At 40.0% G+C, this 27,738-nt stretch overlaps 6 protein-coding genes across 7 annotated transcripts; 3 read left to right on the top strand and 3 right to left on the bottom strand.

Moving 5' to 3' along the window:
• The first annotated feature begins 342 nt into the window (after positions 1-342).
• Positions 343-3,034, top strand: LOC108105695 (cysteine-rich protein 2-binding protein). Its single transcript, XM_017212405.2, is given in 6 exon segments — positions 343-616; positions 619-815; positions 873-1,024; positions 1,079-1,253; positions 1,318-2,582; positions 2,646-3,034. Coding segments are annotated over 6 exon segments (2,358 nt in total). The 5' UTR covers positions 343-403; the 3' UTR covers positions 3,002-3,034.
• Positions 3,035-3,078: 44 nt separating this feature from the next.
• On the bottom strand, positions 3,079-5,776 carry LOC108105694 (probable ATP-dependent RNA helicase DDX23). Its single transcript, XM_017212404.2, has 2 exons — positions 5,530-5,776; positions 3,079-5,467 (listed from the first exon to the last, which is right to left on the bottom strand). Exons 1-2 carry the CDS (start codon positions 5,694-5,696, stop codon positions 3,175-3,177), a joined length of 2,460 nt encoding a protein of 819 aa, XP_017067893.1. The 5' UTR covers positions 5,697-5,776; the 3' UTR covers positions 3,079-3,174.
• Positions 5,777-6,114: 338 nt separating this feature from the next.
• Positions 6,115-6,653, bottom strand: LOC108105655. Its single transcript, XM_017212344.1, has 2 exons — positions 6,480-6,653; positions 6,115-6,409 (listed from the first exon to the last, which is right to left on the bottom strand). Exons 1-2 carry the CDS (start codon positions 6,651-6,653, stop codon positions 6,230-6,232), a joined length of 354 nt encoding a protein of 117 aa, XP_017067833.1. The 3' UTR covers positions 6,115-6,229.
• Positions 6,654-7,592: 939 nt separating this feature from the next.
• Positions 7,593-13,023, top strand: LOC108105699 (solute carrier family 12 member 9). The gene is made up of 7 exons (XM_017212408.2): positions 7,593-7,953; positions 8,040-8,174; positions 8,677-9,020; positions 9,876-11,143; positions 11,207-11,398; positions 11,460-11,639; positions 11,699-13,023. The coding sequence occupies exons 1-7, from the start codon at positions 7,689-7,691 to the stop codon at positions 12,138-12,140; spliced, it is 2,826 nt and encodes a 941-aa protein (XP_017067897.2). The 5' UTR covers positions 7,593-7,688; the 3' UTR covers positions 12,141-13,023.
• Positions 13,024-15,888: 2,865 nt separating this feature from the next.
• LOC108105657 (basic helix-loop-helix transcription factor amos) lies at positions 15,889-16,565 on the top strand. The gene has a single exon (XM_017212345.1). It carries the CDS (start codon positions 15,896-15,898, stop codon positions 16,487-16,489), a length of 594 nt encoding a protein of 197 aa, XP_017067834.1. The 5' UTR covers positions 15,889-15,895; the 3' UTR covers positions 16,490-16,565.
• A 1,450-nt stretch (positions 16,566-18,015) lies between these two features.
• LOC108105705 (regulation of nuclear pre-mRNA domain-containing protein 2) lies at positions 18,016-21,928 on the bottom strand. Of its 2 annotated transcripts, none has more exons than XM_017212416.2 (8): positions 21,454-21,928; positions 21,269-21,395; positions 20,681-21,131; positions 20,459-20,617; positions 19,634-20,398; positions 19,445-19,580; positions 19,274-19,381; positions 18,016-19,212 (listed from the first exon to the last, which is right to left on the bottom strand). In XM_017212416.2, the coding sequence occupies exons 1-8, from the start codon at positions 21,605-21,607 to the stop codon at positions 18,695-18,697; spliced, it is 2,418 nt and encodes an 805-aa protein (XP_017067905.1). In that variant the 5' UTR covers positions 21,608-21,928; the 3' UTR covers positions 18,016-18,694. The 2 variants fall into 2 exon arrangements, with proteins under 2 accessions (XP_017067905.1, XP_017067906.1); XM_017212417.2 differs by having other exon boundaries at positions 19,445-19,568.
• Between the last annotated feature and the right edge of the window lie 5,810 nt (positions 21,929-27,738).

The following is a 27,738-nucleotide window of genomic DNA, read 5'->3' as shown; positions in this document are numbered from 1 at the left end:
TTTAATTAAACTTTTTTTAAATTAGATAGATACTGACACAGGATTTAAATTTGACATCATATAATTTAAATTTTAATAGCACCCACTCTCAGAGCCAAACGTTTGGAATTTATTTCTACCAAAGTTAATAATAGGATTACATTCTGCAGTGATATAAATGCAGACAGATTTGCTTTACTTCACTTTGAACGAACTTTGGCTTGGCTTAGAATAATAATAACGTTTCCAGGCCTCGATTTTCTGATGCATTTGATATATTGGTAAGGCGAAAGGGCGGCGAAATTTGAGAGTCAGGGCTGCATCACCATTTCTAAGATGTTACCATCTGGCAGCACCGCAGAATTGTATTGTTTTGTGTACAAAAGACCAACACATTTTAAAACAAACATTACTAACTTAACACATGAACCGACCGACCACTTGGGATGATCCCCAAGGACCCTGCCGATATTGTGAAAAAGCAGTGGAGGATGACAACTATTTGGAGTGCCAACAGTGCCGGCGGATGGTGCATATAAAGTGCCTGCCACATGCGAGCACGCCCGGAGATCTGTTGGGCGACGTTTTCTTTGACTTCTCGTGCGTTAGGTGCGTGTTGGACAGAGCGAAAGAATCGAATGCGCCCCCAAGTCTTTGGAACCCATAAAGGAAGAGCTTGTGCGCCAAAAGATTCCCTGGTTGCTTGTGCTCACCTTAACTCTGCACAATCTGTCCGTTAAACAGAAAGGTTTGGGCCACCACGGATTCTTCCACTGGCGCACCCATATAATTAGTTTTGTGGACAAGAATTGGAACTTTATATTCGGACCCAATGTGTAAGCAATTGTACTAGTAATTTTTTGAGAAGTAATCTTGAATATAATCTTTTTCAGGCGGCGTCGCAAACAATGGACTGGATCAGTATCCGGAGCTCTATCCCACAACAGCCCGGAATACTTTCAGTCCGGTCTGGAAGTCTTTCAGGAGCACGGTTGGTGGAAACTGGCCAATCCCTTTCAAACACCAAGGAGCGTTCTTAGAGAATGTAAGTACTCTTAAAGCTAGCAACAACGACGTTTATCTATCCTCTTCTTATCAGATGAGAAAAAGCAATTGCAGCGGCAGCAATTGCGTATTGAAAAGCGTTTACCCATCGCGGATGAGACCAGCTGTAGCAGCGAGATCTCAGTGACCGATCATACCTCGGAGAACACCCATCTCATAAAAGCAGAAGCAGAGGAAACCAATTTAACGGAGGGCTGTGCCCGTACCATGTACGAATATTATCTTATTATTAATAATTGACGTGAACTTAATGAACATATATTACATTTCTAGTCCCTATATGGGTCGCCAACCAAAGGTGCCGGCCCCACCTTTACCCGTGTCTCAAGAACGTCTTCCAACGCCACCTGTTGCTGAAGAAAATACAATCCCACCAAGACAGGAGAAGGAAGAGGAACCGCAGAATGAGCCGTTGAGCATGGTTCAAGCAAGTCTGATGGATTTCCTGGCTGAGAGCTTGGGAGGCGATGACTTTAGCATGTTTGGTAGCCTACCCGGCATAATGCCACCTCCTCTTATAGGAGAAGGTAAAAACGATTTCTTCATGACCGAACCCTTGCTGCAGGTGCCTTCTAATAGTGAAGGCCTCTACGATATGGATACAAGTTTTGAAATACCAAGTGCCACAGAAGAAAGGAAGGGAGCTAAAAATATTAAAGAGGAGACCAAAACAAATTCAACCGAGGAAATCAGCACCGAAAGCAGTGAAAAGCAAAAAGAATACGAGAAAGAGGATGAGAAGGCGAAGGAGGAAGAACCATCTGACTATCAGCCCCGAATAGTGCAAGTTACAAATTATCAGGCTCGAGAGGCTAGTGAAACCATCAAAGAGGAACCACTGGAAGATGAAATGCATGATGAAGATGAGGAGATACAGGAAAAAATCCCTTTTATCGAGCCGTGCATTCCAAGTGGATTTTTAAGACAGCCCCGGAGAAATTGGCCTTGGTTACAAGAGGCACAGGATTCCGATGACTTGGCTTTTCCTACCGAAAATCTTCAATTGATGAGTGTGTACGAGGAACAGAAGTTGTATCAAAGACTTCATAAAATATTCTCTCTGGAGCAGGAATGCCAAATATCCATACCCGCCTATGTTCGACGGATATATCGAAAACTGTCCCTCCGAAAGTGGAAAAGAGACCATAATAGACCCATTTTCAACCTCGATGAGCACATAGATCCCGTGGGCAGAGCACTCTTGAAGATGCAAGGCCATCAACAGGCCCAAATACTAGATAGATATCAACTGTTGGCCCATTCGCGGCAAGATGCCAGAAGCGCCTTCCATGCTCGCTTGGCAGGATGCACTCAATACGAGCTTTTTGAATCGCCCTATTCTCAGAGAGTTCTCCATCCTTTTATTTTCCGAAGCAAAACGATTGCTCCTCCCTGGCTGAAACTCATGTGCGAGCTACAGCACCGAGTGAATCGATCGCATCCCGTGAAATCCACAATCGACTTTTGCTATGTCAGACCGCAGCATATTCCAGCGGTAAACGCATTGCTACAGAGCTCTTTTTGGCCAAATATCGATGGTACGTTTTTATCTTTTTTATATTAGCTTTTGTAACTCCCATATGTTCCAATTTTTCTTTCAGTGAGCGAGTGTCTCAGCTATCCAGACTACAGTGTAGTCGCCTTGTACAAAAAACTTGTCATCGGATGTGGATTTCTGGTGCCTGATGTAGGCTACAACGAGGCGTACATCTCATTCATGGCCGTGCGTCCGTGCTGGCAACGCAGTGGCATCGCTAGCGTTATGCTATATCACCTTATTCAGACATGTATATCCAAGGACATCACTTTGCATGTTTCCGCCACTAACTCCGCCGTGATGTTGTATCAGAAGTTCGGATTCAAGATGGAAGAAATAATCCTGGACTTCTATGACAAATACATGCCTCTAGACTCGAAGCAGAGCAAAAATGCTTTCTTTTTGAGATTACAAAGATGAAAGGAGTTCAAATATATGGTCATGAATTTTAAATTTCTAGTTTTAATGGCCTGAAAGTATAAAACAGCTATTTCAAAAAAGGACTTTTGGCTGCAAAGGCATAGCTTTTGACATACCGAACTTTATTATTTACTTTGGTTTAACTTAAATGTAGTTATTATGATGTGCCAATTTTAGGCGAATATTTTCTCCTCCCTGCGCTTTTTGGTGACCACCGTGCCTGGTTTGTGCTGAGCCTCCGGGTGGTTCATTAACTCCGGCGGACAAGTCGAAACAGGACTGGCGGATACACATTGCTTCAGATCATAGAACAAAGCACTATCATCCTTTGTGACAAACGAAATAGCACAACCAGTCTTCCCAGCACGACCTGTACGACCGATACGATGGGTGTAATCCTCAATAGTCTTGGCCATGTCATAGTTAATAACTAAAGACACATCCTTAATATCGATACCACGTCCAGCCACATCGGTAGCCACTAGGATGTCCTTTGCGCCCGATTTCAAAGCAGCCAAAGCGTACTCTCTCTGCTCCTGACCTTTGCCACCGTGCAACGTACAGGAATTGTAGCCCAGTTTCTCTAATCCCTTGGCCAGCACATCGGCGCCCTTCTTTTGATTGACGAAGATAATAACTGGCGGATCGATCTTCCTCGACAAAATCTCCATGAGCTTTTTGCGCTTGTCGTTCTCGCCCATCATGTAAACAATTTGTTCCGTTCTTTCTGTTGGCTTTCCGACGGATCCGATGTAAACCGTAGCAGGTCGCCGTAGATACGACCGAGCTAATCTTTCTACAGCCGGAGGCATCGTAGCCGTAAACATCACCGTTTGTCGGTACTTCTTTTTTGTATAGAAGTTTTCCATCAGCTTTGTTTCGTCTTCTGCCTCCTCAGTATCGGGCTTTAGGTTGGTTACGGGCATATACTCCAGGATTTTCTGGACATCGGGTTCGAAGCCCATGTCTATCATACGATCGGCCTCGTCGAGGACAATGTACGTACATTGATTGAGTACCAAATATCTATTCTCCAGCACATCGATGAGACGACCTGGCGTGGCGATGACAATCTCGCAGCCCAATCTCAGACGGAATCCTTGCTCCTCCCTGGACAAACCACCCACAACTACCACAGTTCGTATTCCCAAAGGTTGTCCAAACTTAGTTGTTTCCTCCTCGATTTGCTGTGCCAACTCACGCGTGGGAGCCATGATAATGGCATAGGGACCCTGGTCAACATCCTCCAGACGTTCAATCTTGGGTAAAGACTGAATCCAAGAGAGCAGCGGTATTAAGAAAGCCAATGTTTTACCGGAACCCGTCTCAGCTACGCCAATAATATCCCTATTCTGCAATCCAATCGGAATAGCTTGCCTTTGAATGGGCGTGGGTTCCTTATAACCCACTTTATCAATAATGTCGATAATTTCCTTGGGGAAGCCAGACTCATTCCAACTCCTGATAGGATTGGGTATTCTGCCACCTTTAATGGTGACATTGTAGTCTTCCCTGAAGATTCGCCAATCTCGTTCAGTCATCTCATCGTTGTCTTTTTCGGACCAGTGACGATCGTCCCACTTCTGTTTATCTTCCTTGCGCTTCATTTTCTTTAGGCGCACTTTTTCCTGTTCTTTTTCCGCTTCCGTTCGCCTTTTCTCCAGAAGATCTCCGTAGAATTTGCTCTGGGTGCGCTTTTGCTCTTTTATATCAATGCCAGCCACATTTCCTCTGCCGAAGAATTGAACATGGTGGCGTTCCTTGTAGAGATTGTTGTAATCTATTGATGTGTCTTCACCGGCATCCCAATCGAAAACAAATTTGCGGTCGTTAAGGCGGCGGACTCGACGTTTTTTCTTGATTATGCCTAAGTACCGTTCCCGAATGGCCTCCAGTTCCTTTTCCTTATCCTTGTGGGTGAGATCCTCGGCTCGCTTGTCATCTCCACGTTCCCCACGATCATTTCTGTCGCCACGATCTCGACCCCCTCCTCTTTCTCGTCGTTCTGGTTTGGGTGGCGGTGCCATGATGGCCGGTGGAGGAGCTCCCGATGCCATGGCCGTGCCCATGGAGATGCTAACTTTACTGGCAGCAGCCATTTGCTCACGGGCTGCATCGTGGGCGGCGCGCTGGCGCTCAACTTCTTCCTGGCGCCGCTTTATGGCTTCCAGAGCTCTTTGTTCCTTGGTAAGGAAAACGGGTTTGCTTCTGGCCTCCTCCTCCCGTTTCTTTTTGTCCAACAGCTCCTCCAGCGAGAGAGGCTCCTTTTTTATCGACGTATCCTTGTCATCTTGAAGCTCTTGTTCATCGACTATTAAAGGTTTAGGTGGAACTTCGCCGGTCTCTATCTTAGCCTTCTTTTCAACACCGCCGCCTGGTCCTCCAACCCCTCTTTCTCTGGATCGCTCTCGGACATTTTCTCGTGGCCTTTGTCGTTCGGGTGATCTCCGCCTGCCCCGATCCTCACTAAAAAAGAACGGCTTTTAAGTGTAAGCACAAATTTCAAAACAATTGAAAGAAAAATTTACCGGGATCGAGATCGCCGTTGGCGTCTGTCCTTCTCCCTCTCATACTGCCTATCTCTCTCCCTCGCACGATCTCTGTCCCGCTCGCGATCCCGGGGATTGCCCACCGCCGGCCGATCCTCCCTGTAACGCTCCCGCGATCGTGACCGACGTTTTTTATCGTTAACCATTTTCCAAATTTATTCAATTTTGTAAACGCTTTTTCGGCTTACAGAAACAGCTGAGAGTGATGGTGAGGCCATTAAGCACTAACGCCTTATATATCGACAATAGGCACCTATCGATAACTTTGGCCATTTAAAATTGTTACTTATAATAACATTTTGTTTTAATTACACTTTTGTAAAAGCCATATGATTTAAGTTTTATATCATATGTTTTATCTGTTTTAGTAAAATATCCAAAACACATTTTTTTATTGCACAACAACTGTATATATATTACAGTTACCATCCAATTTTTCTATGAAATATAAACTGCTACAAATTATGAGTTATTTTTGAACTAACGAAAACAAAAAAGCCAACAAGTTTTGAGTTTAAGCTTATAAGTATATAAAGCATAACAATAAATAACTCTTCGCATTGATTGATTTTTGGAATACATTTATTAAAAACTGTTTCATTTAGATTTCGGTTTTGAAAGTTACAAACATGATTTTATATTGTTTTAACCCTTTAGTTCTTGAAGTTTGTCATACATACTAGGCATCCGCCCAGATTTGACAAGATACGTTAATTCCCTGGGAAGGTTGGCTCGTGATATTTATTTGGACATAAGTGTAGCCTGGACCTCCAGATAGTACGGTGGAGGAGGGTCCCGAACTGTTGGTGAATAAATCCGTTATGCTAATGAACCGAATGGTTTTCGTATTGGTCTGGCCCTGTTTAGATATAATAAAAGGTATGATTAGATATTTGTTTTGATGTAAGCTAAGATCTTTAGCTACTCACCGTCAATGGGAATATAATCTTACTGCTCACATTCTGATTGGCCTTCTTGTGAACAGTTACGTTTTGGGTGCTTACTAGCTTGCTGCTGGATAATTTAGCACCCCAACTGGCGTTTGCAGCGAAGGCAATGGCCAAAATGGCGGACAACACAAGAGCGATCTGCAGGGTCTTCATTATAAAAACGTATTAAAATATAAACCGTTTGTCCTCTTACTTTTATACGAAAAATACGCAGCCAAAACACCCAAACTTATCTATTTTGAAGAGCAATATTTGATTATCAATTCCTTAGAATGCCGACCAATTTAATATACTATATTTAGAGACCAGAATTGCTTATCTTGGTTGCTTGGTCATCCATCGGTGATTCCTATTTTCAATTTCGCGCTCTTTTACATTATTTATCAGTTTACGACTGGTTTATTATTTTATGAAGAAACAATGGTCATGCGTTTAAAATTTTTTTTTTCGTATTTCAACGTGTAATTCATTTAAATTAGTTGTTTGTAATTAATTTTATTATCATAGAATAGGAAATAAGTTTTCAAGTGTCACAAGTAATTGTCCTCTGATTAGATTAGTAATGAAGCATCCGGAAATGGCTTTAAACAGTTTATAATCACTTCATTTTTTTACAGTAATATATGATAACAAATTGAGCTGGGACATATTAAAAAAATATTTGAAAATATATATTTATTTTTTATTTACTACTACTTGCTAAAGGATAAAAAGATTTATATTTAAAAAAAAATCTGGTCATACCTTGGCAGAATATCGTTACACAAACGATATATACTACATTACAATGTATAAAGTTTAGTATATTTTTTTACTAATATTATGGTATATATCCGAATGCTACCACATTATAGAAGTCATACGTTTACAAAGGCGTAGTCGGGGGTTAAAAGATCTATTACTTTGTTAATTGTTAATAACATATTTTTGTCATGACAAACAAAAGCAAGTATTAAAGTCATACATCTTTATTAATCATTATTTTAAATAAATATTTTTTATTTTCATAGGCTGATAACTACAGTTGAAAGTCCTTTATTTAATAAAACAAACCCCGTTCAAAGTTTTTCTACATCCGTCCATGGTTATGATTATTCTTATTGGTCTGCGACAGCTGGAAATTGTAGGCGTTCGTTTGGACGTCTTTAGTGTTTCCGGATTTCTCGCACCCGCACCACGGACATCGAGATGAGCGCTTCCACGGAGCAGGAGACGGCTCCAATAGCAAGTTCCCGGAATGGACGGTCCGGCAGTGTTTTCCGTAGTTTTGGATCCCTTTTCGGCGGTAGTCAAAACAGTGGAGATCGACCACATACGCCACAGGAGGGCGATGGGTATGTGGAATTCGGAATGCAGGATCCGGAACGGAGTGGTCGTACTCTAGGGACCTTTGCCGGAGTTTTCAGTCCCGTTGCCCTTTCCATGTTCAGTGCTTTGGTTTTCATCCGAGTCGGTAAGTTTGGCGATGACGTCACAAAACACTTGTTGTGATGGTCCATTGAACTCGGCCTTTTCCACTATTTCAATCTCTTTGTTCAGGCTACATCGTTGGAAATGCGGGCTTGTATATAACCCTGCTGCAGTTCCTAATCGCCTATGGAATTCTACTTTTCACAGTGGCTTCAGTCTGCGCCATTTCCACTAATGGTGCAATTGAAGGAGGAGGCGTTTATTGTGAGTTCCAAACATATTTTTTCGATTATTTGCGATATAGAACTAATCATTTCTTCAAAGAACTAAATGTATAAGCACAACTGTCATTACACAGAAATGATGATGATATGGGATTCTCATGTCTTTATTAGTTGTAAATTCCCACATATAATATTTTAAACCTTGAAATATCGTATTTGGATTTTAATGTTCGTAACAGTATTAAAGATAATAAATTTTCCCAACCACAAATGCAATATTTCATAAAATTTTATCTGACTCGTAGCGATTTATTTAACATTATGACAAACTCCCAATCACAACTTAAAGACTTGTCAAATATATCATATGCTAATTGAGTTTCTATTTCACACTTTTTAAACGATGAACGGAAATGGTCAGATTTTAGATACCTAAGAAATATAATTCTTAGGTGATTTCTTAAGCTAACTCTGTTAAACTTTTATAATATTTTTTAATCCGTATATTGTAAAACTCCTATGTTTATCTTATACTTTAATAGTCATGATCAGTCGAACCCTGGGATTGGAATTTGGTGGCTCTATCGGAACTCTCTTCTTCTTTGCGAATGTGGTCGGATCTGCCATGGCTATATCCGGTTGCACTGAAGGTATAATGGATAACTTTGGACCACGTGGACATTTTATAAGCGGGGACTCCTATTTACCGGATGGGAATTGGTGGCGCTTCCTTACCAGCAGCTTGATAAATACCCTGCAGCTGCTGGTTTGCCTGGTGGGTGCCGCTCTGTTTGCCAAGACGTCAGTGCTTATTTTGGGCACCGTGACCGTTTGCCTATTCGCCACGTACATTAGTTTCCTGGTTGTGGGCGCCACCAATAATACGGTAAGATATCTGTGATACACTGAGAGAAACTTTTTAAAAATAGTTAATAGTCACAGGACTTATAAAAGAAAATTATTAATATACCTATGGTCAACTTCAACCTTTGTTAACATATTTTGAAAACATTTATAAATGTTTAAATATGAAGTTATTTTTCTGCAGTGTACCAATTGCTCATAGAGGAAAAGCGCTGTCGCTTTTATCAATATAGATGGGATATCGATATCTAGGCTATCAAGGGCTCAAATTGGGTTTTTTTTAAATATTTGTTCGAGGCTTATCAAGGTTGATAAATTCTCGACTGGAGTTGGTCAGAAAGGTTATTGTTTATACCAGGGGAGATTCCAATGCTGATTCACAAATCTTTCCTGAAATTAAAGGCCTAAAGGGGACTTAACTCAAAAAGTTTTCAGATATGTAATTACGAGAACTTGCAGTTTGATTCATAAAGGGTCAGAAAATTTCATTTCGTATATATAATATATGTAAGTAAATTTGAAAGTGAAACTACTTTGCAATACAAAAATATTTTGTAGTCTAGTTACTTAAACATTATTTTTTATTTTGTTCTCAAACAAAATCCCCTTTCCTAAATACACATAATATAAAAAAGCAAAATAGATTGATAAGAAAGTTTGAATCATAAAGTGACCGTGCCGATTGCAAGTTACTGAATTAAGAATGTATGTGTTTAACACTACTATTGTAACTACATATATATACCATAGCTACAAAAAACAAATTAGAGGCCAAACAACTTAACAGTTTGATAGGAACTCCGAATGGACTTTACAATTTCATGATAATGTCCTGTTTAGCTAGAATTAATATTTAAATATAATTTGGCGATTTCAGATTCCCGTGCCTGGAGAAAATACTTTATCAAATACAACATCTTTTCTTGATTATACGGGTCTTAATGCCACCACGCTTCGAGACAATCTCGGTTCCCACTATGGTCACGATTACACATCGAATGGAAAGCAAGTGGACTTCTCCACTACCTTCGGTGTGCTGTTTTCGGGAGTTACCGGAATTATGGCAGGAGCTAATATGTCCGGGGAGTTAAAGAATCCATCAAAGAGCATTCCCTGGGGCACACTTTCAGCCGTGGCGTTTACGTTCGTCTCCTATATCATCTTATCGTTCCTGATGAGCTGCACAACTCCGTACTTCACAATGCAGAATAACTATCTCTTTTTGATGCCTGTGAACTTGTGGCCTCCATTTACGGCAATTGGAATTTTAACCGCTACCTTTTCGACCAGTCTGAGCAACCTGATTGGTTCCAGCAGGATTTTGGAGGCCTTGTCCAAGGATCAAGTTTTTGGAAGCCTTCTGAACTTTGTGATTCATGGAACTTGGAAAGGAAACCCCATTGCGGCAGTTGCGGTGAGCTGGTGCCTAGTTGAATGCATTCTCCTAATTGGATCCTTCAACATAATTGCCCAGATTAATTCTGTGCTGTTCATGCTCTCGTATTTGGCCACCAATCTGGCTTGCTTGGGCATTGAATTAACTGGAGCTCCCAACTTTAGACCACTCTTTAAGTACTTCACGTGGCACACATGTCTGGTTGGATTGCTGGGTACACTGATCATGATGTTTGTGATTAACCCCATATATGCCTCGTCTTGCATTATTCTTTGCCTCATCCTGGTGATAGCTTTGCATTTGTTTTCACCTGCAACCCAGGCAGCTCAATGGGGTTCGATTTCCCAGGCTTTAATGTTCCACCAGGTGCGAAAGTACCTTTTGATGTTGGATCCTCGAAAAGATCACGTTAAATTCTGGCGTCCGCAAATCCTGCTGCTGGTTTCGTCTCCGCGTTCCTGCTGTCCTTTGGTGGATTTTGTCAATGATATGAAGAAAAGTGGTCTGTATATTATTGGACATGTGAAGTTGGGTGACTTTAAGGGTGTTGAGGATGCTGAGGAGAACCAGCAATGGTGGTCCTTCCTAGATCACATGAAAGTCAAGGCCTTTACGGAGGTCACATTGAGCCGAAGTATTCGCGAGGGAGTCCAGCACTTGATTCGCCTTTCGGGAATTGGAGCCATGAAGCCGAACACAATTATTTTGGGCTTCTATGACAACGAGGCGCCCAGGGATTTTTTCCAAAAGTATGTAAAGCGATTTTTATCTATAATTATTTCCTGATTTATTTATCTTTTAACGTATTTCAGCGGTTCCTCCCCTTATAAAACCGATGACTTCAACAATGGGGAAATCCAAAACTTCCCCATTCGTCGTGACGGCGATCCAAAGCAATTCCAAATCCAGGAATACGTGCAAATTCTTTGCGACACTCTTAGGATGAAGAAAAATCTCTGCCTGTGCAGAAATTTCCAAAGATTGGACAAGAACTTTATTTCTATGTAAGTGAAATATTTCTTTTTATTGTTGAAATTCAATTTTAAACTTAATTTTCTAATGCAGAAGCAAGCATGTGAAGTACATTGATGTGTGGCCAATCAACATATTCAATCCGACATCTGGAGATCCTTTCGATATGGTGTCTTTGTTTATGATGCAATTGGCGGTAATAATGCTGGCCAAATGGAAACATCTACGAGTGAGAATTTTCTTGTGCGAGGCCGCCGAGGAGAGGACAGTGGGGTTAGTTGAATTGTTATAACATAATTTAATATATTTAATAAATAATTTTAATCTTGTAGCACATTTGACACACAAGCCCCCCAGATGGAAGTCTTCTCGAAGATGAAGCTGGAGCAGTCTCTCAAGGAGTTGCGTATCACAGCTGATATTGTGGAAATCCAGGAATGGAGCCGAGACACAGATTTCAGCCGACATGCCAGAACCCTTAAGCAATTTACCGCTCAAGCAAACAACGTTTTGGTGGAAGAGGATGAGGAGGTGGGCGAGGAGACCTTGAACCGCTCGTTGCTCTATATGCAGAGGGCTAACCAAATTATACGCGAACGCTCGGATCAGACAGCATTATCGTTTATCTATCTGGCTGCTCCGCCCAAGCTCTCTACTCCAGATTTCGCACAACGCAGCGCAAGCTATATGGAATTGCTAACCGAACTGACCGCCGAGTTGCCGCCCACAATTCTCGTCCATGGTGTCAGCACGGTGACCTCCACAACGCTGTAGACATCGACTGGGCGATATTTTCATTTCCATGAGTGATAAAATCCAGAGTGCATCCGGATTTAACCAATTACGAGGGGGTCTTTTGATCGTTGTGCGCGTTTTTAATGTGGTCGCAGCTTTAGGCATAATCGAGAAATATTATCCATTAGGGTGAGGCGATTAAGTTGGAAAGTATTTAGTATGAGATTAACAATAATTCAATAATAGCTTATGCTGAACAGCGAAAAAGTGCTTTAATATTTGATTTTAACGATATTTTAAATAATTGTGATTTTGTAAACTTAAAGATGGATTTCCTATTTCTATATGTGATTTTTGTCACTATATAATTTTTATAATTAAACATCGCCTCACCCTATAAAACAAGTATATCTCTATTATTTTTATTTCAAGTTTTAGCTAATTTAATATTTATTCGCACAGATCCGCAGAAAAAACTAAAATCTAAATCAAAACCTATCATCATATCAAAAACTGATGCATATATTTTAAACAAACCTTCGAGGACCATCTAATGAATATCATTTTCGAAACTCATCCCCAACCGAACTCACACCGATATTAACCTCCTTGTGATTAAACATAATGTCTACTAGTACTTCACGATTAAACATACCACAAGGCATAAAGTATTAGATAACCGCAATAGAATGTGGTTGTAAAATTGATGATTTCATATTACACTTAGTTTGTAAGCCATTTTTGGAAGGCCCTCACAGCTAAGACGGACATTGATCGATTGTTTTAGACAAATATTTTTGTGTATGTGTAACCCTAATGGAACTGTGACTAACCGTATAATATAATTATTGATCACAGCATTGATTGTAATCGGTTCTTTCCAATATTTTAAATAAAGACTTAGCGATATGTATTTATGTAATTGCTAACGGATTTTTTTTATTGTGGATCACTTAAAAGAAGATATCGAATTGAGTGTTTGGTACCATTTAGTTTCTCTTAATCATCAAATCAAGGAAGTTTTCGCCAGTATATGAAAATATATCCTATTCATTGTTACCTTATCCGAGGCATCCATTAACACTTTCCGCTTTTGGTCAAGGGGACTCTTATCATCCTTTAACTTTGTTTGTGAACCGTTTACCGCTACCATTAAATGCTTATTAAGATAGGAGACGTGGGTCACGTGTAAAAGAGGACACTGATTGCCCAGCAGGAGCATCTAAAAAATCAGGAGCAACGGCAGACGGGCAATAGAGTCATAAATGTCACCCGGGATACGGTTCATCCTGTTGTTGCACTATTTATGTGATGACAATTTATGATACCCATCATGGAAGGTCGGCGTAGTACTTTTGCTTGGCTCTGATTACCTGCCCATGTCCTTGCGAGGATCGCTGTCCGTTTCTGTTACTGTTTGTATCGTAATCACCGCCAAAGTGTCAATAAATTCCCATAAACGTACGCAATTGCCTGACACTTTTTTGGGGCGCTATCCTTGAAGCCTTGAGGCCATTTTGGGTATGGTACGGGTTAGTCAGGTCAGGGGTTTTATCCTTGTTTAGGGCTTGAAGCGTGTCTTAAGTTATGGCATGAGTTTTGTGGAATTTGTCGCTTGTGCCAAGGGATCTAAGAAAATCATTTAAATTTTTATAACCGAACAATTTTATTCTTTGGGAACCTTTTTAGGTTTAATTTAAGTGTGCTGTTTAGAACTAATTAAATAATTATATTTCTAAATTCTAACTAGGTATATAGAATATTTTTTAACTGACAAAATTTATGAAAAAATATAATTTCTCCGTTTTCACACTAGTTAGTTTAAGCCCTTGCCAGACATGCTGTCTGGAAATTTTTTGCACATCTGTGTTCCAAGAAATAGTAGACCACAACAAATTTACTTGGAAACAAACAAATAGTTGCATATAATAATTCATAATTCCAGATTATTACATGGTAATTATGCTCAGCACAAAGGGACAAACGTTAAATCCATTTCTGACCGGACAATGAGGACAAAAACCAGAATAGATCGCTCCATTGTTTGGTCATTGTTTAACAAAGAGTGGGATCAACAAGTGGGCAAGAAGAGATTCCCATGGAATTTCTTGAGTCTCTGGGATTCTAACTTCTAATCTCATTTTCGCAATTTAGCGCCAACAACTAATCCGCAAAACGAAAACGATTAATCTGGCAGGGAAAACCCAGAAACACGCAACCGCCTGACGTAGTCAAGGATTATCATCAGGTGACCTATTGTTGGTCAGAAGAAAAGAAGAGAGGTGCCTACTTTCAACCAGAACCGCCCACAAACCAACTACCTATTGTTGCTATTTTGACAGGCCAGAGAAAGGAAACCTCTTGAAATCCCAGGTAGCGCAAAAAATGCTTATTGGAAATCCCAGATCCTTTTTCTTGAAGGCGTTGCCGATCTTTAGGTTATCCGCGAACCGTTCTCCCGAAAATATTGCAGCATAATGCTTGAGATCTGGGTCAGGAATTTAGCTAAGCTGCGGTCGCGTGGCACTCTTAACAAAGTCGATCGATCGATCCATCAGCGATCATCATCACCGTCAAAGATCAAACGTCAGGATCCTTTGTCGGCCCGGGACTTTGTTCCTTGACAATTTGTGTGAAGTATCTGGGCCATCTTGCGGTGGCATCATTTGTACTCTTTAGCCATGCTCGGCGCTTCTTGGTCAGTGTTTTCCAATTGTTTTGGCCGTTTTCTTTAGAAATTCAGCGAACTCTTCGAATTGATTTTCCTCCTAATGCTGCGAGTCTGTGGAGTTAATTAACCTTTCGTTGCGGCCACTTGAAAGTGGGTTTGAGCCGGGCTGGATTTCAAAATGATTAGGGGTCTGGAATTAGCTCTACTGCATATGGAGAGGTAAGGGGTGTGGGAGTAACAGATTCTACCAGAATTTGAAGAGAAACATTTATTCTTGTGTATTTGATAACAAATAGTAAATAATATTTTATAAGCTTGTATGTAAAAACATACTATAAACGTATGTAAATATTTAAATAATATTGAAAATGTATGGTGTTGTAAAAAATGACTGCTTAAAAATCGTTTAATTTGTATTCTCATCACCTACCCATAACGTCTCTCATTTGAAGAGGTGCTGGTCGTTCGGAGAAAGCCACTTTAAAAGCAAATATTTAAATTTGACCCAATAATGCAAGTAAAATCGCCTAAAATCGAAAGTTGCAAACCGCACAAATAAAACTGTTCTTCTTTGTTCTGTCCGAAAGCTGAAAGTTCCAACCAACCCAACACTTAGTAGACCACAGACATGCAACGATGATGATCCAAGGGGGATCTTGGATGGATGCAAAAATTGTAAAAATGATTCCCACATGACCAGGAGTCTTTTGTTTGTTCGTATTTTTGACCTTGGCAAAAATTGTTTGGCTATAAAAAGTAATTTCAGCGTAAGTAACAAAAGAGGTATGATTACAGACGGTAGCCAAATGACAGGTCAAACAAAGGGAATCGACCTATAGCTGGTACAGTGAATATCTGTGGAGAAAAAGGGAGAGAAGTACATTCAAAGGACAATTAAACGTTTTGACCGCAAGCCAATTTAGGGCACGGGCTGGGTCTTGGATCCTCAAGAAGCAGGTAATCGGCTACCTGAAAGGTTCGGATCCGTTTGAGACAGCGAATCAGGTAGCAGGCTACATCAACTGAACCAATCACGTAAGAGCTGGGACTTCGGCAGGCAGCTATATAAAGCCCGATCTTCAACTAACTGCATCAGTTGTCCTTTGAACCTGAAAACGTAAACATGTTGACCAACAACGACCTAATGGAGCAGTTCTACTTTCCCGACGAGTCACCAGCGGTTCCCGAGTTCCTGGGCAACGATACTTTCCAGCAGTTGGAGCAGCTCATGTACCAGCAGGAGTTCAGCGCCAGCGATAGTCAGTCTGATGGGACCAACAGTTGCTCCTTGGAGATGTACTACGATACTCCGGCTGTCCTGGAACTCGAACAAATGCTCAATTCCCAGGAGCAACCGCATCAGAATCAATCGAGTCATTTAGCCAAATGTCAAGGAAGGAGCTCAAAATACTGGAATAAACAGCAGAGGAGTAAGCCCTACGACCGGCTGTCCACCTCCATGTCATCATCCGCATCCTGCGCCTCATCGACCAGTTCATCTTCCGGGGAATTTGGTGGCGAAGTCCTTAAAAAGCGGCGACTGGCTGCTAATGCCCGCGAACGAAGGCGGATGAACAGCTTAAACGATGCCTTCGACAAGTTAAGGGATGTGGTTCCATCTCTTGGTCACGACCGACGACTCTCCAAATACGAAACTCTGCAAATGGCACAGGCTTACATCGGTGACTTGGTCACATTGCTCTCCAGAGACTACTAACCAGTTGGACGATCCTTCAGCTTCCTTCAAATGGAAGTCCCTTTTCAGGGCTGTGTTGCAGCAACACTTTGACCTAGTGGAATACTTATAAAGGCTGTTAGTTTGTAGTTTATTATCATAGTTGTAAATAATGCTAAGTAATAATTGTCTAATAAAAATAAAAAGAGTTTTAAATTAAAATTACTTGGATTTGTTATCTTATAAAAATGTAAAACAATGGGAATCTCTATTATCTCCATATATCTGAAGTTACCAAAACCTTATTATGCCGATTACATAGATATGATTTTATTATCTTAGACTTTCAAAGAATGTGGGATTTGATGTTGATTAGGTTTTTCCTTTTGAAAATTTCCGAAAATGTAAAGTACTCGTATATATAAAAATAGGAAAATTTAGAATATGAATTATCAACATTTTAACAGGATAGCATGGATCGTATTCAAATTTAATGTGATCTACTAGTAGTTTAAGAAAATAAATTTAAAAAAAAAACCATAACCATAATCATTAATCAAAACAAATTTCTCCTTAACATTTGTTTACATTCGCCACACTTTCAAATCAACCCGAAAAGGGTATCCTTGTTATCCCTGAGAGATGAGAGCGGCACGGAAAAGTGGGGAGTGTGCCACTCCCACGAACCAAAAATAAGGGTCAAAACACCACTTACCAACAGAGAATTAATGAGTTCCGACTTCCGACACAGAGCGAGCGAACTCCAAACAGAAGTGATTAAATGCTGAAAACGTCAACAGGTAAACACAGTCGCTTCCTTAGATGAACCTTGGAGAGGCAGACGAAAATTGATTTAAACATAGTCATTTGTAAATGCTATGGGAAATGTGGGTGGATCCAGGATATTGAACGGAAACCCAGTTAATCCACAAGCAAAACTAGACGTACAGAGTTTTAGATTTCGAATATCACATTGATTTTGTATTTATAAAACTAAATACAGTGTATTATATTAGCTTACTATAACTATTTTATATTGCTCAAACCTCAAAAAATTGCTCTTCACTGATGTCCATTTTTTGAGAAAATTATTGCAGCTATCATTTAACTTAAACAAAAAGTTAATTTAAAAAAATAACAAAAAATGAAGCTAGATTTTCTTTATTAGGTAATAATAATTATTTTAATATTTCGTAATACTTTTTTTTAATATTTCAATTTAAAGTTTAAAAAATAACTAATTTTATTCCCACTTTACGATCTTTTTATACCCTTGCTGGGTACTTTTACTCTCTAAATATAATGCTATAGACACGCAAAGAGCGATCGAATAAATATATACCACCGCTGACATATATATGCCATAGGGAATATCTGGTTCGAGTTTAAATATCAATTTAAAGTGAAGATATATAACCCGTAAATCGAATTTATTTAAAGAGTAATTGTGTTGGCTCGAAAAAAGATTATAATGCAGCCAACAAATATGTGACAAAAGTAAAGGCAAGAACATGTAAGCTTCGTTTCTCGTTATTTTTGTTGACTTTCACAACCAAAAAGTTAAGTAATAAATTTAAGAATTTATATATTTGTAGAAGATAATTATCATTGACAGTTGGTGAAGAGCATAAAACTTTTTGAATCTCGTTAACAATTAATTGTTGGACTATTTTTATAACTATTTACAGTCATTAATATCTATGTTTAGCACTACGAACTATAAGCGAAGGCGCATTAACTAATTATTGGAGAATTTATAACCTAAGTTAACATATTAACATAAGTTACGATGAAAGCGTAAATTGAAAGTCTTTGCAAGTGTAGAAGTGTAGAATCACCCCCTGGATGAAGGCTTCAGACGTTGGAAAATTAAAGCACTGTGAGTGTTATCATATATTTCCATCATTTAATATTTTACAAAAGAAAATAACTCAACGAATGGTTACTTAATTAAATTTCACTGCAAGTTGCGTTTTGTTATTTATATTTTTAGTTGGTCAACTTGTTTTCGTTTTAATTATTTTACACTGAAATTGCTTATTACCAGAAAAAAAATCATACAGAGCAATGCACAATTTTTCAGCCAACGTCGTCTGCCCACCGCCCAAAGGGAAACCAAGACAAATGTTTCGCGTTAATGTGTTATCTGTTCTATACAATACACTTTTTTGTTAAATTAAATCAAAGTGAGATAGGTGAAGTCTAAAACTAAGGATTCTCTCATTTGGAGATCTTTAAAATACGTAATTACATCATCCAAGCTTTACCACGCATCCGCCCGCGTCCACGCATCGGACCGCCGGGTCCTCCTCCTCTTGGAAAAAATGGTCGTGGTCCGGGTCCAGGACCATCGAATCCTGGCCGTTGATACGGCGGTCTAAATGGTCCAGGACCAGGTCCATTCCAGCCTCGTCCTCTGCCTCGCCCGCGTTGCATTCCGTCGGGACCATTCATCGGTGGACCTGGGAATCGTTGAAAGGGCGGAAACGGGGGTCCATAGGGAGGTCGCGGTGGTGGTGGCGGTGCTCCACCACCTCCCATTTGCATGGGGTTCATTTGGTTCCAGGGCTGATGATGTTGCTGTAGATCTTGTTGATGTGGCTGCTGTTCATGTTGCTGGTCCTCTTCTTCGGGTTGACCCATAAAGGCATTGTTCGTCTCCCAAGTATTAATAAACTCAGACGGAGTTTCCAACAAAACAGGACGCGAAGGTGTCATAGCGCCATTGGCATCGGCATCGACTTCTCCATTATCATCTTTGTGTTCTAAAAGTTTAAATTGTTTAAAAAAAAATCCTTTACCTTACGAAGTTTGATTTTATTATACCTCTCTGCGATTCGTCAATATCATCATCCGACATGTCCATGTCAATTACCATATCAGCGGGATCGTAGCGGGCAGCACCATCCAAGCGATCTGATTCAGATGAGGAGCCTGTTTAGGGAATTACATTTGTGATTGGGTTTTGTAAAATAATATAATTTTACTCGCCCGTACTGGCATTGGATTTAAGCGGTGAACTGGTCTTGCTTTTGGCATAGGTATTTCCAGGAGGAGCCATGATGCCATCGTCATTTGGATTTGGGACAATTCGGTAGTCAACATCGCCGCCAGAAAAGTCCTGGAAAGAAGACTATTAGATTGCATCACAGCTTAGGACATTTTTGTTATAAACTATATATTTACCTTTTCCGCTCCGCCTGGGGAACCTGTGAGCGATATTAAATTTCTGTGATCAATGTCCACCAACTGTCTAGACTTGTCCTTGCTCAAACCAAGCTTTGCACCAAAATCGAAGGCCGGCGGGAGCTGCAGAGTGCGATGGTCAACATCCTCGGAGCCCAGCGTTGCGGGATTGTTATGCAGGTGCTCGTTGTATTCAATGGCGGACGTGGAGCTTCCCTTTCTGTCAAAATGCGGTGGCGAGTGGGGAGTTGATTGATTAGCATATGAGGAGGAGCTCGCTCCACTACTATTTAAGCTAGTGTCCAACGGTGTCCAGGACATGCTCATATTCCAAGTGCTGTTGAAGTCATCTGCAGAACCGCTGGCAGTTCCTAGAGACGGTGGCAAGGGTGGTGGAGGCATTGGCGCAGGCGTGTACTGATTTTCCTGAATCCCACTGCCTCCACCGTTTCCATTGCCACCATAAAGATGCGAAGATGGTGGCGGGACATATTGCTCTTGGTTGCTAGAACCAAACAAGGGCGGATTGGGAACATATTCAGCGGAACCACCAAGCCCAGGTATGCTGCTGTCAGAACTGGAAATCGGCTCAGACTTGTAGAAATTGGCACTCGGCACATAGGCTTCGTCATCCGACCGCGATCCGATCACCTCGATGGCACTTCCCCGATCCTTCGAGTCCCGCTTGAAGTCGTTGATATCAAAGGGTAGTTTGCCACCATCCAGATAACTTGTAAAGCCATTCAAACTACTTCCAAAAAGGTTCTATAAGTGAAAAATATATTATAAATATAATTAAATTGTATAAGTTTTAGGTTCTGTTACCAGTGGCAAATTGTTCTCTTCAGGGAGCTGGAGATCTGCATCGCGTTCCGGTGAGGGAGCATTTGCGTCCGGCGAGGGTATTGGACTGGCCAGGTTGGGTATTGTGTCGTCCAACTTTCTTTTCACTATTTTTATGCGCGTTCCAAAACTTTTATAGGCCTATAAAAATATATAATTTTTCTTACACTTCTGCATATTTATTATTTAACTTTATCTACTTACACTGGCAACCACCTTGACTTCCTTGCTCTGATGCTCGTAAAACTTTTTGGCCTGTTCAATACTGGCTACTACGGCCTTTCGACTCTTAATCTCGTTCTGCAGGTTCTTATTGTAGGCATTGATAAATGCTACACACCGCTCCACCTCCTTTTCGATGTCCCCGGAGTGGCTTTTGTCCTTCAGTTGCTGCTTGATGACCTCGATCTCGAAATTTGGCGGTTTGGGCAACTTCTGCATGCTTTTGTCCGTGGTCTCCGCCAATTCAACACACTCTCTCACCTGGGCAATCAATGTGGCGCTTTGAAATTCGTCACTTACATCAACCTGAGACTTTTTGGGCGGCGCTATGTTTAACAAGCCGCTCAAGTCACTTAGGTACTCCTCGTTGTAGATCTCTCGCTGCTCCCAGATCTTGAAGATTCGCAGGATTTTGTCTTTGACGCGCTCGTCGCTGGAGATGGGAAATCAAGTACAAAAGGAGGAATAAGTATTCTTCATTATTTGCAATTGTATGAAATCTTATATATAATGCATCATGCCAAGCAAGCGTAATTTGATAGTTAAACCTATCCGGTTGAAAATACTTACCGCACCATGGTGGTGGCCCGTTGCAGGGCTGTAGCCCAGCATTCGACGAATTCGTAGCGCTTGCGCTTGCTGTACTGGATGACATCGTTGGCCAGATAGAAGAGGACCAGTCGATGGTCAACGCGAACTGGGAATGGTATGGATACCATTAGCAAATGAAACATGGAGAAGCACCACAAACTCACCCCTTTTAAAAACATTTAGCCAGCACTGGATGATCTTCTTGTGGTTTACTCGGTGTTGTAGGCACCAGTTAGACATTTGCCGGATTCCCTCCTGGGTGTCCTTTAGCGCCTCCAGTCGCGTTTCGAACAGCTCCTCGTCAAAGGTTTCCGTCATTTTGATTGATCCTATTTGGCGGCTATATCCTCAGCGCATTACAATTGTTTACAACGTTTTTGCCGCTGATACTTTTCAGCGTTGTATTTCCACTTTTCTTCTTCTCCCCACACGCGCACTCACTAAATTTTCACTAACTAGGCTTTTCCCGCTCGATTTTTTATAGGATTGTCGACATTTTTAAATTCAATATATGGACCTGCACATTTTTCCAATGGTTTTCTACCTAATTACCGATTGTTTGTTACATTAAAATAAGAATTTCGGTTAAAAAACAGAAAAATCGAGCCCACTTTGCCTAGAGGTGGAACAAAGACCGATGTTTGTTCAATACAATCGATGTGTACAGCTACAACGTTGTGGTGGAGGGTGAATTTACTAAGTATGTACACGCACTAACAGAAACATCGGTATTAATCGGTTTTGTTTTAAATGTAGTTTTTGTAACGATTTGCTAAACAGAAACAAAATCTTCAAAAGTTGAAAGAATATATTTAAGGCTGCTTTTCTTCAATATGTTGATGCTATGTTTGATCTTATAACGAAAAAAACCTAATTAAATTAAAATTAAAATTGGTATTAATAAACATTAAGCAGACCATTAACTTGCTAATCCTATTGTCCCAATAATCTTAAAAGTCCCAATTTCTCCTTCACCAATGGCGTAAAGGTTTTCCATTGTTAAAATGTTTTTTCTGTCGCTACAAGCTTGATTAGAACCGTATTCTACCGGTTGTTCCAGCCTGCACCGATACCGCTCGAACATGATGCTGTTGCGGCCGAGGTTGCGACGAGCATGTCCAAATCGGCAAGGCGGCGTCTCAGGCTTTCCTCTGCTGCTGCAAGTAAAACCCTTTTATTTCGATTTTGATCGCAACTAAAGCGCTAAAGCGGGTGAACAGAGATCTAATGTCAACTACATAGCTTAAAAAAGTGTTTTTGTTGTTACCTAAATTTTAAAATTTGTTAAGTTAAGTATTTGTAGGTACCTATGAATATTTCTTCTTCTCCTTAATATTATAATAATAACTAACATTTAATATTAATCAAACACGATCCTGATCCTGATTATGGAGAAGATGACGTTCGCTGTTACGAAAACCTAACGGAAATGAACTGAACAATTTCATTAATCGAAAAATACAACATCTATCAATAAATTTATATACGCTTTGTACTTACTTCGAACCGTTTGATGGAGCTCGGGTTGGACGCAACCGCTCGAACATGAACCTATATAAGCAAGCGGCACAGCAAAAGTACAAAAATATCCTGAAAGGACTCGGACGCGGATACTGACAAATTTTTGTATTGATTTTACTGACATTACCGAAAGTCTCGTAAATTTTGCCGGTACGGTGATTGTTTGTGTTTGCTTTAATTCATTGATAACAAATTGTGCTTAAATGCGTGGGAGATTTCTTGGCACTGGCTGTTATTATTGTCTTAAGTTGCCGGCATATGGTGTCCTGGCTAGAGATGAGCAAGTGAAAATAACTATTTATTAAAGTTTGAATAAAATATTAGGAAATTACATATAAATATAATTTAAAAGTGTGTATTCTAAACATAAATTACTGTATTTAAATGGTTTTAAAACTGTTTCTTGTTTAGTGTTTATACTGCAAGGAAATTGCTGATTTTCCGCTTGAGTAAGCAACAAGTGAATCATGATTCGTGCGTGAATATTTCTTAAATTCGTGTCACTTTCTCATCTCCTATGTGTGTCCCAACGCCTGCGGTTGTTTTGTTTTTGTTTAATTTTATTTCGGTTAGATGGGTGAGCAACAAAAACTAATCAAAAAGTAAGGATATTATGCAGGCAGGGGAGTGTAAGAGAAAAACACTGAATATTTGTCATGGATCTGAGCTATCTGCTTACGAATAAACACAAATAAATGCAAAAAAAAAAAAAAAATCCGTTGTCCTTAAGCCTTATCTTTTTATCAAAACTCAAATTTCATTTGATTTTTTGTATTGAATATTGATGAATATTATATTTTTCTTTTAATTAAAAGATTAAATTGTAAGGTAGGATTTTTAACTAATTTTCGAATAAGGAAAGTATTATAGTATTCAGGACTTAGTTTTTTTCCAATTGCATATTATAATTTTCGTAGGCAGTGCAATATTCCCTAGCCAATTCCTTGCCAACTAAAAAATGAGCAAGAGTTCTGCATAGCCAGCTCCTCTTCCTCGTTGCCATTAGGGCCATGTAATTATTCTGATTACTTGGCTTAGACTCGCAGACAGGACACCAATCACAGCGGCAATAGCAAGAGCAACAACAACGGCAAATCCCATGCTGCGCCACTGACCCAGTGCCAAGTTACGTCGGTGCCATTCCGTCCGGACATCGCTTTCCGCTTTGTCCGGCACGGTTTCCGTTCTGGCCATTTGACCAGCGACGCCACACGGCCAAGGAAATGCGCCGTAGCAAATAATTACGCTTCAATTGCTGCTCTTCCTTCAAGGACTTTTGTTTTGATTGTGTCCTGAGCTCAATAAAAAAACTAAATAAACTAGAACGGAATTTCGAGTGGCTTAAAGGGCGGCAAAAGGAGACGTGAATAGGAAGCGATAAAAAGATCCCAAAAATAGCTAAGGAGGTAAGTTAAATTTGTTTAATGACTCTATATCCTAATTAATTAATAAAGAACCTTTTACCTTATCTTAAATTCTAAGAACTTGATATCCTGACTTGATAATCCTGACGGACATATCTATTTTAAAATAGATTTTATTTTAATCTGATTATTATAAAACATTTTTTTTTTGCTGTCGCTTAATAACGGAAGTGGTAAATTAACTTATTGGAAAACCGATTTGATATTTATCTGCTCATTGCCTGCTAGTCCCTGGCTCACTGACGTCACTTTCCTGAGCTTTAAGGGTTCATTCTTTAGACAGCTTCCCTTAACACCCACACAAGCTCAACGATAATCACAATTAGCCCACACCTTTGGCGCAACGAGAAACAATAAACACTAATTAGAAGGCAATTCCGACGACAACATCGCGCATTTGAAAAGCGCTGGGTTTTCCACTCGTGTAACCTGATTTTCCCGGCCCAAAGGCTTCGTCCTTAGTTACACGTACACACTCGTTGGCGTTTGTCAATTAGTTGCTCGTTCGCAGGGCGAAGTTTTCCTTTGGTGTTTTTGCCACTTTTCCGAGCTCCGCAGACTGCGTCGCAGTTTCATCTACTTTCGAAGAAATTTAATTTCTAATTTTCACCTGCAGCTCTGAAATGGCAGCTTATGATTGGAAGTGAAGTGTTGAATGCATCTTCAAGTCGATATACATATGCCCAATTACACATTTTCAACTGCATATCTCAGCGTGCTCTTCCACTCCAGTTGCACTTCTCAACTTCTGATTTGTACGTCAATCAATGTCGCATACATTCAAAAGTTTTGCATACAAGGAAAGAAAATGTGTCAACATTTCCGGGGAAAAAGTTCAGGATAGAAAGGGTAAAGAGTGAAATAAGTTCCAAATGCTTGCCATCAACCTGTGTTGGCGGAGATCGACGTCATCGGAAAGGCAGCTTCCCACGCTTTTAAGGGGGCAAAAAACGGAAAACGTTGTAAACAAGTTCCAACGTCAGAAATAAATTAGTTAGATTGATCAGGATTAAGTTAGTCATTTCCTACCATCTAAATTGTGGGGTGTACATAGTAATTCTTACGAGACTCAATTTAAGTTCCTAAAGAGAAATCATTCAATCTGGTTTTAAATTTTGACACAAGTTTTTACTTTAAAATTACTATAAAAAGTAGTCAACTATTAAATACTTTCGGTTGTATTTTGGTGTGTTTTTTTAACTTTTGGTTTTAATATATATGAATTTTAAACCCAAAACCAAAGTTTATTTAGAAGATTCTTACTGAAAGCCATTGCCCCAGAAGGTGCATTACCTTGGATGGCCGCGGCAGAAATGACAAATTGAATGCATCGTTTGCCAGGGGACACATGATGGATGGCCACGAGCTTCTCATCCAGGCAATTGTGTGCTTTGCCACAACCCAGACACACACACACACACAATCCACGACCCAGGGAACGAGTCAGAAGCCACTTTGGCTGCTTTCTTTTTTCATTTGCATACATATGTGAGAACGACAACCCGCAGGGTCACACAGAACGCCAACAAAAACGCAGGCATTCAGTGACAGCTTGACAAAGGACATGCAGGGCAGGATAAGGATATGGAAAAAGGACGCGGGGACACGCTTTGCGTGGATGATGAGAAAGCTGCCGTGGCTGGCACTTAATAAGTCAACATGGCTCTGCTCATTTATGATATATGACAATTTACTTTTGCCCCTTAGATTGAGTAAATGCCGAGGAGTGGAAAAAAGGAGGGACAACTTAATGTATCACATGAATTATTAATCGTGAGCACTTTGAGATAGGTTAAGGGAACTAAAACCGTCGTGGTGTGTTAACATACTAATGTGTCTTTTTGTGACAGAAGCATTTAATAAATGAAAGCCTTACATGACTTTTATTAAATCAAATTTAACTAATATACATGTTCAAGTTTTAACCTTAGCTGTTTAAAGTTGATGATTTTGAACCTTAACAAATTTAAATTTATTTTACACAGACCGTTTTTAACTCATGTTCCCAACATGCAACAAATTAAAAGCAATATATCTCGTTCCTTTTTTTGGTAACTTTTTCGAGGTAATGAGGCAGCTCTCATTCATCCAGCAAGTCATCAGCAGCATTGTCCTGGTAATTCATCGCCATAGTCACGCCCACTTGGGAGCCGCCCCTCACGGCTCTCCGACTCGTGGCATCACTTGGCTTGCATAATTAGCTAATTGAGCGCTCAGCGTTAATGATTCGCATGACAACAAAAATTCGAGCCTCTTGCTGGGAAAATTGTAAACCGCGAACTGGCACACAAATTGAAAAGTGGAAAAAACCCGACTGATGCTTAAAGGGGCATTAGTTGAAAAATCGTTTCATTCTCTAGGCTCTAACAGGATCCCATCTTTAGTAGCTTCTGTTTAGCTAATAAGCGTCCTGTTGTATGCTCTTGTCCCACTCGGCGTATACGCAACCTGCAACGAAAATGTCTGCTACGTGATTTGAACGCAAGAATCGAGAGACACGTGGCTCCATAATATTCCATTTCTATGCTTACTTTGTTACAAGAAGCTACACTTAGAAGGAGGAAATGAGATGTTATTATATGCTGCACAGCTTTTTGTTATTAAAATATTTTTCTAGCAAAATAAGTTTGATTTGATGTAACGTTTTGGGAATAACAATGTCTATGTTGTATTTAAAAGATGGCATTAAATCCATTACTAAGCCAGCTTTAAGCATGGGAATTCTGAAAGTAATTAAATTTAGTTTTTTATGTTATTTTTGGATTAATATCTATAAGCCCGTAATGACTTAGATCACATTTCAGTTGTTTTTAAAATTATTATTTTTATTTTTCCCTGTGCATCTGGCATTCTTACTTTCACTTTTTCTCCCACCATGTCTGCTTTCTGTTTGCCTTGGTTTTTCCTTATTTTCGTCATTGTTGTCGGGACGCTTTTTTGCCGCTGCTGTTGACTTTCGAGTGCGTACAATGGTCGCGTCTTGAGATCCTTGGATCCTGCTCCTGGTCGATTGTCAGGAATCGTCAGGCTCAACGCTTGGAGCACGTTTTATTTTAATAGCGCTCTAGTGGCGCATTTCCTCACAGTCCCCCAGCCAACAATTGTTTGGAAAAGGGCTCTCAGAGCCTTGACAATCCCTGGTACTCATCTTTTTTTCTGAAGTTGCATTTAGTGGCTGTTTTGTTGGTACTTCAGCGAGAGAAAAGTGTCAGGTGGCAACTGTTTTGAACACAAGTCGAAAGTGGCAAGTTTGCTTGACTGGAAAAGCGGTTTTAAAAGTTTGGCAAAAAGTTCAATTTTCAGGAAGTTTCATGAAAGTTTATTGCGTGTTCATTCATATCAGTTACAATTTCATAACAGTTTTCTGAACGCAATGTGAAATGTTGGTCTATAAATAATATTGTTTTAACTAACGTAAAGTTTATTAGTTTATTTTTGATCTTAAATAGATTTTTGATTCCTATCTTACTCATATTCCTTCAGTCTAATCATTACCAAGTCAAG

The sequence above is a fragment of the Drosophila eugracilis genome, unplaced genomic scaffold, assembly GCF_018153835.1.
Source record: "Drosophila eugracilis isolate 14026-0451.02 unplaced genomic scaffold, ASM1815383v1 contig_1197, whole genome shotgun sequence".
NCBI lineage: Eukaryota > Metazoa > Arthropoda > Insecta > Diptera > Drosophilidae > Drosophila > Drosophila eugracilis.
This window is presented reverse-complemented; position numbering and strand designations above follow the sequence as displayed.